Source organism: Myotis brandtii, unplaced genomic scaffold (assembly GCF_000412655.1).
Source record: "Myotis brandtii unplaced genomic scaffold, ASM41265v1 scaffold251, whole genome shotgun sequence".
NCBI classification, from domain to species: Eukaryota; Metazoa; Chordata; class Mammalia; order Chiroptera; family Vespertilionidae; genus Myotis; species Myotis brandtii.
This window is the reverse complement of record NW_005359516.1, coordinates 3,440,611-3,458,523: the sequence shown is the minus strand read 5'-3', so window position 1 is coordinate 3,458,523 and position 17,913 is coordinate 3,440,611. Positions and strand designations below refer to the sequence as shown.

Sequence of the window (17,913 nt, the reverse complement as noted above, 5' to 3'; positions counted from 1 at the left end):
GGTAGCATCTGTCTCTATGAAGCGCCACCCATAGGCATGAACCTTCTTGAGTTCATAATCTAAAGCAAGAGCCAACCGTATGCAGTAGGCATGCTTACTTACTGGAAACAAGTAATTATGATACTGCCCAATATGAAAGGGATGATCTGTAAGACCAATTGAGCATATACTAGTACATTAAATAAATAGCTACACTAAGGGCAAGTAGGCAAATCCCTGTTTCTAATGGAACAAAAAATGAAAACAAGAAATTAGCCTTTCTCTTCTAGTATCAGTGTTAGAAATTACTAAATAAACTTTTCTTGGTAATCCTATTTCAGCAACCTACTCACAGGAAATAAGGCATTCTGAGTACTAACAAGCTACATCTTGTCTGCATTATTTTCTAAAAACTGGTTTTGATTAACAAGCTCTATGCATTTTATGGAGAGAAAAGAAAGTACTGAATGAATCCAAGATTTACTTATGACCACTCTCGCCATTATGAACAACATGAAATGTCTCTAATACGTCAGGGTGACAACAGGATTCGAGATGATGCTGAATAACCTTGATACAGAGGACCTCAAAGCTTGCCTTTGTAGGAGTGTGGCATCCATCTTCCCCTTAATCACATACAAATGGTGGCTTATCTACGTCCTTCTGGTAATGAGATTTATATCGAACTAGAACTTATATCCAAATTATTGCCACTCCTTCAAAATATTTACCTTGGAAGGTCATGCCCTTTCTCCAACAACACTGTCACTATTACAACTATCTTCTGAACTCCTGCTCTGAAATGGCCATAACTTTGAAGGCACAGTATTTGAATATTCTCCTTAGGGCAATAGGAGAACATCCTCATCATTTGATTTCAAAACAACCCAGAAGTTGTAGGCATGATGAATGATGAATGGTGGGTTATCGATCTGGGAACCTCCTTGGTGAAAAACAAAGCATGACTCAGAAGGTGCAAGATTTTCTTTTTGTGGCCTATAAAGTGGTTTCAAAAACAGTCCCAAGGGAGGTGTTTGAGAATGCTTTGAGCAATGGCGACATCATTGGAGAGTCTCCAGCATCCAAAGCCACTGGTTTGGAATTAGATTCATGTGGATGCCGGAGTTCTGCCATGTGCACTACGTGGACAGCCTCACTGCTTTAGCCATGCTTTTCAGAGTTCCACAAAGGCATAGGTAATTCTCACCTCGTAGTTTTTCTGTACGGCCTACTTTATGGGTTAAGGAATCCAATATCTATCAATTTCATTCTCATTTCTCACCCAGATTACCTCTCAGGTAGCAAGAACGAATCATAATGTTTGATTATGTTTCACTCTCATTAATGTTTGATCAACTTTACTATAATGAGGGATATTAAATTTAGCTTTGGAAAACCCATTTGGTTTTCCCTTTCCTTGACACTGTGATAACAATCTGAGGGCCTATGGTTTCCCAAATATGTAACCTGGTGTCACCCATCAACACCATAGCTCCAGTCAGAATCAGCATGATGTTCACAAGAATATAATTCATTTACATAGGCCAAGCCTTGGCACATCACCAGGATCATGGCCTGGGCAGGGGAGAATGGAAAGGGAAGTCACATTTATTGAAGGATGGCCATGTGCCAGGACCTTTATGCATAGAAGTAAATATCAAATTAATTCTAAAAATAGAAATATCTCAATTTCATATATGTAGAGAAAAGGACGGTTAAGAGAAGTTGGGTAGCTTACCCGAAGTCTACATATTAATAAGTGGAAAAATTCAGATTTAGATAATCTTTTCCTGACTCCAAAGCCCAAGCTCTTTGTAATGAGAGTGGTGAGCTGTGTCTAGTGATGGGGCCATAGAGGGGGAGGTGAGCTGCCTCAGGCAACATTGGCTCCAGTGCCATTTCTGCCCCCCAACTAGAAGGTGTTAACCTGCTAAATTCTCATTACCCTCAATTTAATAAATAAGTTGAGTGACTATTTAGTCCTATATTGAAAATACTTTACTACATCTCAAAGTTACAAAGATGAGTAAAGTCAGATATATGTCCTCTAGGGGCATATGTCTGAGACAGGCAAGCATATAATAATATAATCCTATACAATAAAAGGCTAATATGCAAATTGATCAAACAGTGGAACGACCGGTCGCTATGATGCACACTGACCACCAGGGGGCACACTCTCAACGCAGAAACTGCCCCCTGGTGGTCAGTGCGCTCCCACAGGGAAAGCACTGCTCAGCCAGAAGCCAGGCTCATGGCTGGCGAGTGCAGCAGTGGTGGTGGGGAGTGAGCCTAAGCTGGCAGTTGGACATCCCTCAAGGGCTCCCAGACTACAAGAGGACACAGGCTGAGTTGAGAGACACTCCCTCCACCCCCGAGTGCATGAATTGCGCCAGGCTCATGGCTGGCGAGTGCAGCGGTGGTGGTGGGGAGTGAGCCTAAGCCGGCAGTTGGACATTCCTCGAGGGCTCCCAGACTGCAAGAGAACACAGGCTGAGTTGAGAGACACTCACCCCCCCCCCCTCAGTGCACGAATTGTGTGCATTGAGCCTCTAGTTTCTATGATATACAATAGAAGCTAAGATAGAGACATAATAAAAAATGGGAGCACAAACTCAGAGTTGAGTGGTGGTATTTACTTGTCTGTTCCCCACTCAACTATAAGGTCTGTGACTGGAGAGACCATGTCCATCTTTAATGTTAGTGCTGTAGAAGACCTAGCCCATAATAGGTTTTCAATAAATATGTAAGGTATGAATGAGTGAGGTGGTGTGCCTGGTTGAAGAGTTGAAGATGAGAAACAGTTAACCAACCAAGAAAAAGAAGAAAGGGTGTTTCAGGGAGAAGATCGTGAGAGCAGCAAGGTGTATACAGAGAAGTATAGGCAGTTTAGTTTAGTCAAAGCACAAAGTATAAGGAAGGAAGTGGTGGGAGAGGAGGTTGGGGAAATAAGAGAGGTTTGGTTGTGAGGGACCTTGTGTGGCCTAAGAACTCTTGTACCTAGAGGTCCATAAATGGATTCTGGGGATTTGATGAATCCCAACCCCCTAAAATTGTTATCGAAGTTTGTAAGCTTGTGTGTAAATGTGAACGTGTACTTTCTGAGGGAGGAGTGTATCACTTTAATCAAATTCTCAAATGTGAAGAACTCATACAGACAGTGAAGAGCTGTTAAAGAGTTCCTGGGTAGGCAGAGCTGTCAGAATAACATTCTAGATAGATGACTGTAGATTTACAGAGGATGTAAGTCAGGGCAGCAAGAATGGTGGTGGAGAAACCAATGAAGAGATAACTGCAACTATTCAGGAAAGAAATCTTAGGTTTCAACACCTAATCAATGGTGTTGGAGATGGAGTAGACAGGGGTGGATTCAAGGTGGGTTTGGGGGGGTGGAGAGAGATTAACCAAAGAACTTATATACATAGAGGCCCAGGCCGACCCCAACTGTGCACCAGTGGGGTCTCTCAGCCTGTCCTGCACCCTCTCACAATCCGAGACCCCTCAAAGGATGTTGGAGAGCCAGTTTCGGCCCAACCCCCACAGGCCAGGCAGAGGGACCTCACCAGTGCACAAATCCATGCACCAGGCCTCTAGTATGAGTATAAATCTTTGGTTAATCTCTTCCTGCCCTCCCCCTCCCAACCCTCTTCCCTCTGAGATTCGTCAGTCTGTTCCATGTTTCCATGCCTGTGGTTTCTGCTCCTGCATTGAGTGTCTGCCCTCTGGTGGTCAGTACACATCATAGCTACCGGCTGGTTGGCTGGTTTGCTGGTCATTTAGGCTTTTATAGAGAGAGATATGCGTAACTTGTGGACACGATTGAGGTAGCAATAGGACTTACCAGACAGTTGAATGACCCTAACTCTGACCTAAAGCATGAGGAGAGATCAAGGCTAGAGATAAAGATTTAAGTCATCAATATCTAGACGAGAGTTTAAACTATGAAAGGAAATGAAAGCCCATGGAAAGTTTTAGAAAGAAAAGACAGGATGGACAAGATTGCATCCATGACTTGTACAACACCATAAATATACTAAATGCTACTGAATTGTACACTTAAAAGTGGTTTAAAAGGCAAATTATATATATCTTACAATTTTTAAAGTGTAAGAAAGTAGATAAACACTTCAGGCAAAATAAATGGTATATACATTTTAAAAAACTGTTCCATGGGGCATGCCAACATTTGAAGAACTACATACAAAGAGAAGCCCACAGGGAAGGTAAACAAGGAATAATCAGAGATAGGAGGAAGGGGGCTTAGGAGAATACTGTTACAGATGCCAGGGGAATAGAATTCCAATAAAATACAGGATGGGGTGTGCAGAGAAGTTAAAATTGCTAAGGCCACTTCCAGAAATAACAGTCAGAATATATGAGCTCTGGGAGAGAGAGAGAATTCTGGTCTCTGGACTTGCCCATCCAGAACTTCTCAGCAGCAGTCAAACAACTTAAATTTCATCTTTCAAAATAAAACTTGCCCATGCTCTGCCAGTTTTGTCTAGGCAGGAAGCAGAGCTCAGACCAGCTGCTGAGGATGGTTCTAAATTCCACTTCAGAGCCCTGGAATGTGATGCCTCCGGAGTGCCAGCCTCTGCCCTGGGAGGGAGGGAAGCAGCCTGGAGCAGAGGGAGGCACAGCGGGGCTCTCCACCGCCCTCCTCCCCGGGCTGACTCTCCTCTCACTGCTCACAGGGTCTCCCATCTGAGCAGGACAAGTCAGGACTTTCCTCATTCCTCATTCCTTTATCTCTGCATCTTTCCCTCTCACCAGGATGGCTTCTTTGGTATTTAGACCAAGCAGGTTGCTATGAAATCACAAGGTCATAGACAGGAGCTGCCTCTGGCTAAAGGGTCTCTTTCCCTTGAGGACTTCAAAGACAACCTCATCTAATACCAGAGAGAGGGGGACAGGGACAGGCACAGGAGGGAGGAAGAGGGCCCACTGGGCAACATCTCCCCATAGCAAACCCGCCTTGGGTCTTCCTGGGGTGCCCTGTACCATCATCATTTACTAGCTGAATCCAGGAACACAGTATTGCCAGCTTTACGAAGCTCTAATGGATCATCAGCTAATCTCCTGTCATCATTTTGGCAGAGTTTGTCTAATATTCCTTCAATGTGGCAGGATAAGCCACATGTTTAAAAGATAGTCTAATATCTTTTAAAAAGTAAAAAACTCTGAGTATCTTCAGTAACTCAGTGTTAATACTCAGAATCTGCAAACTGAGCCTAGAACTACGACAAACCCACCACCAACAGTGAGGGCTCTATAACACCTTTGCTGATCATTTGTGTGTCCTCTGTTGTCAAAAGGTAATTGTTACAATTACCAGGACCCATCCTGGGGTAAGTTAAACTAAGAGGTATTGGGGGTCACTGTACTGGGGGCAATAAAGCATGTGACAAACAGAAATGGTAGATGAAAGTCCCAATATTGGCTTTATTATTGTGGGCTGGAGTCTATGCTGAGTGGCAGCAAGTGGGCTGCAAACCGAAGCCCAGAATTAAATAGATTTCCCAGCCTCGCCGTGGGCGTGGGGCCTGTCTGGGGAAAACTTACAGCCAGGGGCACTGTTACCAGGAGGCTGGTGAAGCTTAGCTTCAGGGATCCCCATTTGAAAGGGTTCCTTCTAGACTCCTCTAAGGGCCAGGGAGAAACCCTTAGTATTTTACTTTTGTATTTTTATGTTCTCTTTCTTTAAAAGGCCCCCCAAATTGTGTAGGCATCAAGTCCCCCCAAAATCTGCCTGCATGGGACAGAAGAGGACAGTGCTGCTCCTTGGGGCGGCATGCTTGGCAGACTCCAGCCTTATTTACGGAATAAGTAAAGGGGAAGAGAAAGTCCTGGGGATACACGGGGTGCCCCCGACATGGAAGGACAAGTGGGAGGGGGGAAGAGAGGCCCCCGGGCCGGACCGCAGACCCTTCGCTGGCTCCATGATGGCCCGGTGCCTGGCATCAGGCAGGGTCTCCCTTCAGACTTTGAGATGGAGGATTTCACAAAGTTGCTTTCAGCTGACCTTCCCCCAGTCTCCCACTAATTCCTCTCCATTGCATGCTTCTCCTTGACCATGGCAACCCACAACCCAGCCTGAAAGCAGCAGCAGTGCTTGGTGCTCTGGTGTCAGGAGGCAGGCCTGTCTATCACACTGCAGGCAGGCCCAGGCAAGCGCTCCCCCGCCAAGCCATGTGTCAGAAATCCAAAGTTACCTAGAAACCTCCCAAGTAAGAGGTGCTTTCATTATTCAAGTTGCCAAATCCGAACCCTTGACCACAATGCCTCCTTGTCTTAGAAGGCATGTCCTTGCTTGGTGAGCTGGGGACAGAGGCTTCGAAGAAAGCCAGGATGCAGAGATTTGGCCTTTCAGGCCAGACAGCCTTGATGGAAGGCCATCCTAACAACAAACGCCCCGGGAGGAGCAGCGCCCGGGAGTCCTGCCCTCATATTCAGGATGGCACGTCTGCATGCCCACAGAGGCCTCTGTGAGAGCATCTGGCCCTGCAGCGTTGGCCAGGGGGACAGGCATAAAACTCTTCATTGAAGAAAACAGTGATCCCCGCCCCCACCAGAAGGTGCACCACCCGAGGCTGCGTGTGTACCACATGCTTCCTGTCGGCTCCAGTCACACACCCCAGAGCCCTCCACCTCTTGCCAAAATTATTTTTTTAATTAAAGGGCTATGCTGATTTTTTAAACTTTGTTTTTACTTTTTTATTTATTTTATTTTTAAAATAAACTTTTTATTGTTGATAGTATTACAGGTATCTCCCCTTCCCCCCTCCCATTACCCCCATCCTTCCAGCCCCTTCCCACTCCATCATGTCTTCACTACCTTATTGCCCATGTCCATGGTGTTTTTACTTTTTTAAATAAATAAAATAAGAATCTAACTTGTGTTGCTATTTAGGCTGTTGGGACAATAACAATGGTAGGAATCAATCTTGGGCTATTCGTCTGCAGCTTCTTGCTCCCTCAGAAATCTTTTTTCGAAGGTTTCTGGTGAATGGCGTGCAGGACTGCCCAGCCCTGCGGGTGTCAGACTGAGAATTTGCTGGGCAAGTCAGCTTCTGTTCTGGCTCTGTGTCCTAAAGTCAGGCCGGTGCAGGTCCCAGCCTCAGGCTCCTCCTCCAGAGCCTGGAGTGGGGAGGGGTCCGTTTCCAGGCCTGTGGGCAGGCTCAGGAAGGACAGGCGGGCAGATCGAGAGTGAGTTCTCGGGGCCACCTCGCCCCTGCACCTCACCCCTGCCCGCTAGCCACCCGAGACAAGGCCTGAGCAATTCCATGAGAAGGACACTGACCTCCACGGCTCCACTCAGCCTGTGATGACCCTGTGGCCCTGGGGGTCTCTCCGGTCCTGGCCAGCCTTTGCCCTGGTAAAGGGGGACATCAGAGGCTGAGCCACACACGGGTCCTGAGTCGGGCTGAGAGCAGCAGGGAGCCCATAACCCTCCTGGGCTCTGACCCAGGAAGAAGCTTTTGGGACCGGGTGGCAGTGAGCACTGGGTGTGCTGACACACAGTGAGCTGGGACCCGGGAGGGCAGTCAGAGGCCTGAGGCCAAGGAGCCAAGGCCGTGTGCACCAGAGCAGGGAACGGTGCCCAGGCCGGAGCCGGGTTTTGGGGTGCCAGGCCATGCTGTGTGGGCTCGGGAACACCCCACATGCCTCCCTGCGACTGGCAAAGCCTAGTTCTCAGAACCCAAGGGTTGCGGGGGGGGGTCTTCATCTTGGAACTTGGAGAAGATTCGAAGGGCCTGGTTGAGAATAACTGCACTGTGTTCCTGAATGAAGTAAATACCATTTACTAAAAGGTGCAGAGGTATATGTGTCCCTACACTACCTGCTGATGTATATTCAAGGGGTCACACAGAGTCCCCCTCACATGCGTGGTCAGTGCCTCTTCATTAGGTTACTGGTTGGCTCTAAGCTGAGCTTATGTTTGAGTGGAAAGCAGGCTCTGCTGTGGTCTCTGCCCCTTTCCAAGTTCGCTCTGCAGCACGCTGTCTCCTGTGGGACACCTGACCCACTGTGGGCCACATAGGTGAGCTTCCTTCCATCAGAGAGGAGGCAGCAATTACAAACTCAGTCTCAATCTCTCATACAGCTGCTCAAAGTTTTGTCTTTAAAGTACAGGTGATTTCTGAAGTGAATTCTTATAAATCTGACATAATCGTGTAACAGTTGAATGGGAGGGAGGCAAGGTTCCAAAATCAAACTATAACGGTTCAGTTCCCAGTTTTGCAACATTAAAACTGTAGGCATATAAATGTGTCCGTAAGTGTTGTGTGGTGAGTTACAGACCTTCACTGAGGCTCCATTTTCCTAAACCTGCAAAGAGGGGACGACAGACCCTACAAGGCTGCTTCCACGAGGTTCATTTAATTAAATGAGATGATGTGTGTGCAGTACTTAGCATAGTCCCGGGAAGGTGAATACACACACTAACAGTCGGCTATGTTAGTGAAGTCAGTACTGAACACAGCCAGGACAGACGACCCTGGAAAATGGCGTCCTAAGAGAACTGGGCAGAATTGTAGCAGCCCTCTGCCTGGCCTTACACTCCCAATACTTCCCTCCTCAGCTCCATACTCTGCAGTCTCCACAGCTGCTTCCCAAGAAACAGATCCTATTACAGTGCCCTGAGTTAAATCCATCAAGGATCCCCTGGCTCAGGATGGAAGCCATGCTGCTCGGCTTGGCTTGCACGGCCTCTCACAGTGGAAACCCCACCTCCCTTTCACCCCGTGCCATGCACTTGGTGCTTGCCTTTCTGTGCAGGAATGCCAACCCCTCCTTGGCCCTGCAGGTGAGCGAGCTCCAGTGTCACCTCCTCTATGGAGTGCTAGTTCCCTAGCACTTGCTAAGGGCAGGAGTCTGCTAGTTAAACCTGTGAGCTATGGAACCACACTGCCCAGGTTTAAATTCCGACTTCTCCCTGTGACCTTGGGCAAGTTCCTTCACCTGTCCTTCCCATGGAATTTTTATCTGCAAGATTCAATATTGTTGAATCTATAAATTTATTAAAGAGAATTAAGTGAGCTAATGTATAGGAAGCAGGTTAGTGCATAGAAAGAACAGTCCCTGACACATAGTAAGTGCTCAGTAAATATTAACTATACTAGTAACAGTTATTACTATCATCATCATCATCATTATTCCTATTCCACCAAAACAGAAGCTCTCTAGTGGCTATTTTGTTCACTGCCTGGCACATAAGAGGTGCTGGGTATACAGCGGTTGAATAACACACAGCCCCTTGCCTGTGGTTACTTGTTTATACATCCTCCTCAGCAGGCCGTGAGCACCTCAGTTCTTCGAATCAATCCTGTGCGCCAGAGGTCTGCTCAGTGGGCACAGAACAGAAGCTCAGTAAGCATTTGCTGAACGGATGCATGAACAAACCTCGGAGGTTGTGTGCACGTTATCTCCTAGTAACACATTAGCCTCAGGTCTAAGTTTATCAGAAAAGTGTGTCCTGGGCTTGATGGTGCTCTTTTGCAGTCCGTGTGTAATGGCGGCTACAAGATCTTGAGTACCAGGCAGTGCATTTGGGGGCTTTACGGGGGTGGGGCTGTCTGTAGAGCAGGAAAAGGTTCTTCCGGAAGCTCCTGCCCCCAGGCACTCCACTCCCTAGTGCCCCTCACTGCATCTGCCCCTTCTGAGTCCCACGTGTCTTCCAACGACACAACCAAAGAGAACTGTGGTTCATGAGGGGCAGATCAAATCTGGACCGAGAAGGGTCAAAGGTCTCTTTATCCGAATCCAGGAGGTCTTCCTCCTCTCTCCCTTGTGAGCCAGGTCCTTCACCCTCCCCACTTCACAAGAAACCTTCTCCTTCTTCCAGAAGGAAATGTAAATATTTCCGCACAATACATCAGCCTTTCTGCTTCTCTGTCTAAAGGGAAATATAGAATCAGGGGAGGGGAGATGAGTATATAATGTGAATAAATGTAGTCTATGGTCTTCACTTAATTATAAGTCAACACTAAAAGACCACTGTTTATAAGCCTCTTAGTAACCAAAACCACTTCTTATTCCAAGTGCAAACAGATTTATGACCCAGCATACCCACCATGTTTTCTGTCTTGGGGACATAAAGGGAGGGTGAGCTTGATGTTTGGACATGATAGCTTTCATCCCAATTGCCCGGCCATGGCTGCTTCCATCTCACTGCTCATTTATCCTCACGTCAGTGCAATAAGGCAGGTGAGGTTCAGCATCTCCATTGTTGTATGGGCATGGAATATAGAAACTGAGCGATCTAGGGAAAGGTCCTTAACTAACAACAAGCTTGGGAAACACGTATGATTGTGTCATCCCCAAGAGCATCGCTCTCTGCCGTGGCTCATGCATAAACGCTGTGGGTCCAGGGGCATCCTCTCTACCACGGCATGTCCATGGCTGGCCCCTGCGCTCTCTCCCCGCCCACACTGCCCAGCCCTGCACCTGCACCTGCACCTGTAAGGCTGCAGCTCCCTCGGGGCAGTCAGGCATTCCCAAGTCTTGGCTGGGTGCTGGATGTTTAGTTCCCTGGCCTTTTGGTCAAAGACATTCCAGGGAGTAAGAGCTGCCTTTAAACAGCTTCCAGTCGCCCCCGCTGAGCAATCAGAGTGGGAGTGAGTCGTGCCCCGACTCTGCCATTACCAGCTGTGTCACCCTGCACAGGCCACCCCCCTTCCCCAGTAAATGGGGCGGAGGGGTGGCTTTGAGAAACTGACCATGCTGTGAATGGCCTCCCCTGAAGACACAGGCACCAAAAATCATGGGTGTCATTTCAGGAGGGTCATAGCCTTCTGTCCGTTTGAGCCCATTTGGATACCGCATTGGTCCACTGACCCTGGGTAAGAACCCGAGAGAGACCCTAAATGCAGATTTTTAAAGTAGTTTATTTCAATAGTTTATTTTCTCATAATATGGTGTGTGTTTTTTCTAAAGAAAGAAGAAAAATACCATAAAAATACTACCAGCAAAACTATCAATATTTTAGTAAATATTCCTCAATCTTTCTTTTTTATTTAAAAATTCATTAATTATACCAGGAATGTTTCTCATGTCATTTAAATAATATTTGAAAGCAAAATGTGTGCATGGTAATTGGCTGCATGGTGGTTCTATAGTGCATAATTAGCCCTTCCCTAATTGTTAAACATTTAGGTTTTCCCTTTATTATTATTATTATCTGTGCAGACATTCCTGATTGTTTTCTTGGGCTAAATGTAGAATTGCCAGCTTTACGTAGAAGGAGTACCTGTAACAATTAATACCTACCTAAGGGGAAGCCCCTTGCCATCTCCCCTCCTGAGAGTTGCACCCATTTCCACTCCCAGTAGCCAGGAGGGAGGCAGAGTGGAGGAGACTTACATCTGCTTCTTGAGCCAGCAACCCCAGAATCCCAACACTGAGTAGGATCTCTGTTTACTAAAAGTTAACAACTATCTCAGGCCACAACAATCGTGTCTATTTTCAGGGCTGGCCTAGGCACGTTTTGAAGTGGATGGAATTCGCCTTGAATGCCTGCCTCACTCCCTGGCCCTCAGCCCTCACATAACCTTGGCAGAGTTGACTCAGCCACCACACCCTCCCCTCCCAGGTTCAGCAGCAGCTGTTCCACCCTCCGCTCCCTGCCATCCCTCTGCCCTTTATTGCTTTCGATCGGCAGCCCCAGACTTTCCATTCACAGCCTCGGGAAGATCCAGGATGTGGGAGGCTGTCACTGGGCAGAGAGTGATGGCCCAAAGTGATGGGCAGGGGTAGGCCACCTCAACACCCAGGTGCCTGGGCCGCAACTGCTCTGTCTCTTGCAGGGTTGGTCCTTCAGTATGTTGCTCAAAGAGAAGAGCAGGGCCTCATTGAAAAAAACAACAAATATTTTTCTCATGAGAATTGGCTACATAGAGTGAGTGTTTGCCCAGAATGATGGGCAGTTTCAACAATTTGCTTGATAAACTGTGCTCTTCTCAGGGCCTTAAATCTGCATATTGGTGATGGGAGGGGGAGAGCACAGGTGTTGCTTTGCCCCGCCCTGAGCTCACCCGCTTGTTGCACACATGGCCTGCCCATGGCTGACCCCCTTTCTCTTGGCCCTGCAGTCCGATGGCTCCATCCTGGCGATCGCCCTGCTGATCCTGTTCCTGCTCCTGGCCCTGGCTCTCCTCTGGTGGTTCTGGCCCCTCTGCTGCACCGTGGTAAGTGCCCAAAGCTCCTCCTTCCCCAGGCCTCGGGCCACTCAAAGCCAAGGGTGACACAAAGTTAACAGGACCATGAGAAGGATAGGGTGACAAGACCCTGCAAACATTGAGGACAAGTCTTACATTGTTTATACAATTTATACAAACCCGATGAAAATGGCATTGTTCAATGGAACCAGGAGTCATGAGGAGTCCATATGGGTTAAGGAAGTGGGACATCCCATGGACACAGCCTTTAGGTAGGCAGCTGAGGTGGCTGCTCTGGCTCCGGTGCTTAGGAAGGATCCACAGAAGACTGCAAATGATGAGTGGTATTTGACATGTCATAAGCATATATGCATGTGTATGCGTGGTGCACACACACACACACTTGCGTTGCCCTCAATGAGTGGTATTTGACATGTCATAAGCATATATGCATGGTGCACACACACACACACTTGCGTTGCCCTCGCTGATGCTCTCCCAAGGCCACCTGGTCTTAGCAACCAGTCAGCCCATCTGAAAGAATGCCTCAGGGCTCTTTACTTTTAACAATAAAGAGTGGTGCCTACCTTTGTTTCTTTCCTTGTAGCTAACACTTACAGGACACACCTACTGTATGCCCTGCACTGGTCTAAGCACTTTGGCTACAAGGTCAATAAGAACCTGCCTCCACATCTGGAGCCACCGCATAGCTCAGACCAGTGTCTCCATGAATAGCTTAGGGCCTGGAGAAAGCTGCCTTCCCCTGCCACGCCCAAATGATACTGCCTGTTTACCAATTTCTGTTTACCAATTCCCTGGTTCCTAGACTAGGAAAAGCCCAAACAGAGTAATAGCCAAATGGAAAAAAAAAAGAAAAAAGGCAGGCTCAAAGGAGCATTGCCCAGCTGCCATGGCATCTTCCATTTTCTGTGTCTTAGTTCTTCCCAGGAGGGTCCTGCGGGGGGATCCACAGTGAGCCTTTCTAACCAAGAGCTTGTCACATGTTACCTCTGAAACGCCAGCACTCAGCACACAGTGCAAGGGGACTCACATCTGTATGGAGAACTGAGCTGAACCAAGACCATAACGTCGGAGTGCTAGATGTGAGGAGGAGGGGAAGGACCTTGGAGTGACAGTTTAAAGAAGGGGAATGAAGGAGATGAGACACTCAGCCAGAAGGTGCATCCTTGTGGCAGGAGCTTGTGGAAAGAGAGAGGCTCCTGCATCAACAGAAGCCCGTGGGTGTTGAGGGAAAGAGATGACTTACAGCAGACAAGAGTGGGTGTGTTCAGGGAGGGGCTCAGGACCTGTGGGAGTCTCCGGTCAACTAGTGTAACCCAGACTGGCCTGATCTCACCAACATGTTAAACTGATTCCTACCATAGTAGCCCCAAGAGTTAGGTGTTGTTTTAAATACCTGTGGCTGCACAGCCATTTTAGTTGGGGGAGGGGAATCATGAGTTAGCCAGAGTGCTTTCTATAGTGATTCAAAAAAATTTTTAAGGCACATTTTCAGGTCTGGAATTGGGGAGGGAGAACTTTGCAGTGGGCTCTTAAAGAAGCGGGTAGCCGGGGTTGCTGATGCTGGCAGCAGGCAGTGAAACCAGGGCTTCTGTGTAGTAGGCATCACTCTTGTTCACCTTGTCCCTTTGATTATTAAAAACAGTTACCTCTGGGCCAGGACAACTAGAAACAATAAAACAGCCAAGCAAGGCTTTACCACTTAACTAGCTGTGTGATCGTTGACAAGTTACTTGACCTCTCTGTGCCTCAGTTTCCTCATTTGTATAGTAAGGACAATAAGAACACCAACCTTACAAGTAGATGATGCAGAGTTTACATATATATATACACATATAGATAGATAGATAGATAGATAGATAGATAGATGATAGATATCAGAGGCCCAATGCACGAAATTCATGCAAGAGTAGGCCTTTGCAACCCCGGCTGCCTCGGCAGCCCTCGAAGCCCTGGCTTCGTCCGGAAGGTTGTCCAGAAGGTCATCCGGACAGTCATTCCGCTGTTCAGCCATTTGGTTGATTTGCATATTAAGCTTTTATTATTATAGATACACACACACATATGTACACACACATATATACATATATACATGTGTGTGTATGTATTACTTAGAAACAGCACCTGGCACATAGTTAAGTTCTGTGTACTACCATTAATACTTAAAAATATTTACTATAATAGGAATATTTTACTGTATTGTGTGTCATTCAATTTATATTAGTGGCAAATCTTTTTTCCAGTTCTGTTGATATATAATTGACATATAACATTGTATGAGTTGTACAACATAACATAATGATATATGTTATATGGCAAAATGATCACCACAGTAAGTTTAATTAACACCCATCACCTCAGTTACAAATTTATTTCCTTGTGATGAAAACATTTAATGAGTTACTCTCAGCAACTGTCAAATAAACAATACAGTATATTAACTAAAGTCATCATGCTGTGCATTACACCCCAGAACTTATTTATAATGGAAGTTCATATCTTTTTATCACCTTCACCCAGTACCCACACCTTCCATCCTCCTGCCTCTGGCAACCACAAACCTGGTCTCTGTTCCTATGACTTCATTCTTTTTTTTTCTTTTTTTTTTTAGAATCACATATAAGTGAGATTATACAGTATTTGTATTTGTCTTTCTCTGCCTGACTTATTTCACTTAACATAATGCCCTTGGGGTCTATCCATGTTGTGGCAAATGGCTGGATTTTTTCTGTTTTTATGGCTAAGTAGTATGATATTATTTATATATATTACATATAGGCAATATAGATAATAGTGTTACATTGTTAATATATAATGTTATATATAAATCACATCTCCTTTATCCAGTCATCTGTTCAACACTTAGGTTGTTTTCCTGTCTTGGGTAATGCTGCAACTATCTCTTTAGGATAGTGATTTTATTTCTTTTGGATAAAAACCCAGAAGTGGAAATGCTGGGTCATATGGTAGTTCTATTTTTAATTTTTTGAGGAACCTCCTTACTGTTTCCCATAGTGGCTGCACTGATTTACTACGTTCCCACCAACAGGGCACAAGGGTTCCCTTTCCTCCACATCCTCGCCAGCACGTTACCTCTTGTCTTTGCAATGAGGTGATATCTCATTATGTTTTTATTTGCAGGGAAATGTCTCTAAATTCATGTCTTTCATTATTGGAAGCAGTGTCATCCAAGACCATATTATTTTGCAATATTCAAAATACTTTTCAATGAATGTATCTGGTTAAGTCCATGTTGCTTTGGAAGGCAGCCAGAATGTCTTAATGTCTGATTTTGTAAATCCTGAAAGATTTTTTTCCAAGGAAAGATCCTGGAGATTAACTTTCCTGCTTAAGATGTCTATAAAAACTGTCTTCACTCTTATTTCTGATGCTTGATGTGACCCCAAACCAAATTTATCACTCACTTCCTTGATGAGTAATGATGCTTTAAAGGGGACAAGATACAGTCATGTGTTTTCTAGAGAGAGTATGCAGGGAAGAGGCCAAATATCGCCTCCCACCCTCACCCACCCCCTCACCACAATGTTGGGACTAGCCGAAGGTGTCCTTGTAAATCATGGCCTGAAACCTTCCTCTGTCACCCTCCCTGCCCTGCCCCAAGTGTGGGAAATGCCCCATGACCTGGCACCATAACTGCCTTTTAAGGATGGAAACGAGCCAGAGAGCAGAAAGGGCCTACAAAATGTGGGGTACAGAAGGGTCGTCTCTGCTGAGTCCCTTCCTTCGGTTTCTGCAAAGTTCTTTCCAGGAGTGATATTCAAATTATTTAACAACCCCAGTTGCAAGGCCCCCAACTCCAATCCCACCTGAGCCAAATATTACCCTTTTAATTGCTGTATGATGAGACACGAAGGGCAGGGTTGTCCAAGAAGCCCCAGTGGGCGGCCAGAGTAGAAGGGCAGATACTCAGGTCCCTATTTACTAAACATAAAGAGCATTTTTACATGTAATGATCAGACCAGGCGTAGTGCTTATGGGCAGGCCTGCCCTCTGCCTCAGCATCTTCTGGCTTCCTCTGGCTCTGTCTGGAAGAAGAAATCTGATGGGTGAGAGCGACTGCTGCTATCCATTGCCTTTCCTAAAGGACCCCACTCCCACCTAGGTTCTTATCTTCCAACCAGATGGAACCTGGGATAACTTACTGCCTGCATAGAGGAGTATAATCTCTCATTAATGACCGAAGCAGAGAGAGAGAGAGAGAGAGAGAGAGAGAGAGAGAGAGAGAGAGAGAATGAATGGCCAGATTCTGGTTCAAAACCTTTTGGTGATTTCTACCTTGGCCCTTGGTGTCCTTGGGTAAACCTTTGGCTTCTAAGATTCCTGCATTTATTCATTGGCACAAAAGCACCCACATTGAAAGGGAGAGAGGCACTGGACTAGGCCCCCTGGGCTTATTTGCATTTTCAAAAAGGGAATTCAAGGGGCTCAATATTTTGCTTAAACAAATAAATAAATAAAGCCCTGCCTCAGTTCCACAAGGGGCCTTGCCAGACCCTTTAAGTCACGCCATGGCCACTCCATCGACTTGTAAGTTTGGTCCAATATGACTGAAATCTCTAAATTGAGCTTTAAAAAGAGGAAGACTAGGAAATCTGAATTAGATGAGAACCCTGAAAAAAAGAGTTGGAATGTATTAGGAGAGTAAATGTACGAATGGCTTGAATGTATATACACTGAGTGGCCAGATTATTATGACCACCTTGGGATATATATACATATAGTATACCTCTATATAGTATATACTATATATATACTAGATACTAGATACTATATATCCCACGTTCAAAGGCTGTTAAATGGCGTTGTTTACCCATATCTTCAGAAAAAAATCACTTCTACTGTCGGTAAACAACCGCTTCCCTGTTTATAATGGTCTGGCCCTCTAGCAACTTCAGCGCAAAATTATAGCTAATTTGCCTACAAACATCAGGTGGTCATAATAATCTGGCCACTCAGTGTATAGAAAAAAAATCAACAATGAATCAGTGATGTTAGAGCACTAAACTTTTCCAGAAAATTCAGGCAGCCCTGAGGGTGTAGACCATCCCAGCCAAGAGACGATGCCTGCTGTGAGCCTGCAGCCCAGCTAGGCTGGTAGCTTTATGTGCACAACAAAGACCATCACATCTGCCTACATTTCAGCAGGTAGCAAGACACTGATAGATTCTGATAGACAGTGGGGACTGGCTCCTCCAAATCAAAAATCTGGGGATGGAATAAATGCCTGCATGGTCTTTCAATCTACTGAATGCTCTCATGAACACCCTCAACTCCCTAACTCCCACCTCACTTGCCCTGCCCACCCCTACACCTAGATCTAGCAATGGTATGTCTCTCGTCTTCGCTCCCAGGAGGCTGATCATGTCTGAAGAGAACTGCCAACCAAGTATGCTGGTGAGGCCACTGCACACTCGGGAGGCCTTCAGCGTGCTTAGCAAATTTTATCTCATCTTTCTGGGGCCTCAGATTTCATCCTCACACTACCTCTCCCAAACGCTTGCCACTGTCCCAGAGATCCCCGTCCTACCTCTGGCTCTTCTATTCTCCATAGACAACCTGCTCCTCTGTCTCAGTGAAAAAGCAGAAGCTGTCCTGTGAGAAACCCTTCCACTTCGGTAACACGTACGCTGATGTCCTCCTCCAACACCCTCTCTCAGAAGCAGTTGCCCCTTCTCCCTCTCTTTCCACTGTGTTCTTCATTTTGTGTCCCCTCTCACTTCATCTCTGCCTCTGGTAT

General features: G+C 46.2%; 1 protein-coding gene across 1 annotated transcript in view; it reads left to right on the top strand.

Moving 5' to 3' along the window:
• ANTXR1 (anthrax toxin receptor 1) overlaps window positions 1-17,913 on the top strand; it is a 219,398-nt gene that overhangs the window by 122,462 nt on the left and 79,023 nt on the right. The window contains exon 13 of the mRNA XM_005867817.2: window positions 12,069-12,164. Coding sequence (XP_005867879.1) covers window positions 12,069-12,164 — 96 coding nt within the window. The remainder of the gene's footprint in view (window positions 1-12,068; window positions 12,165-17,913) is intronic.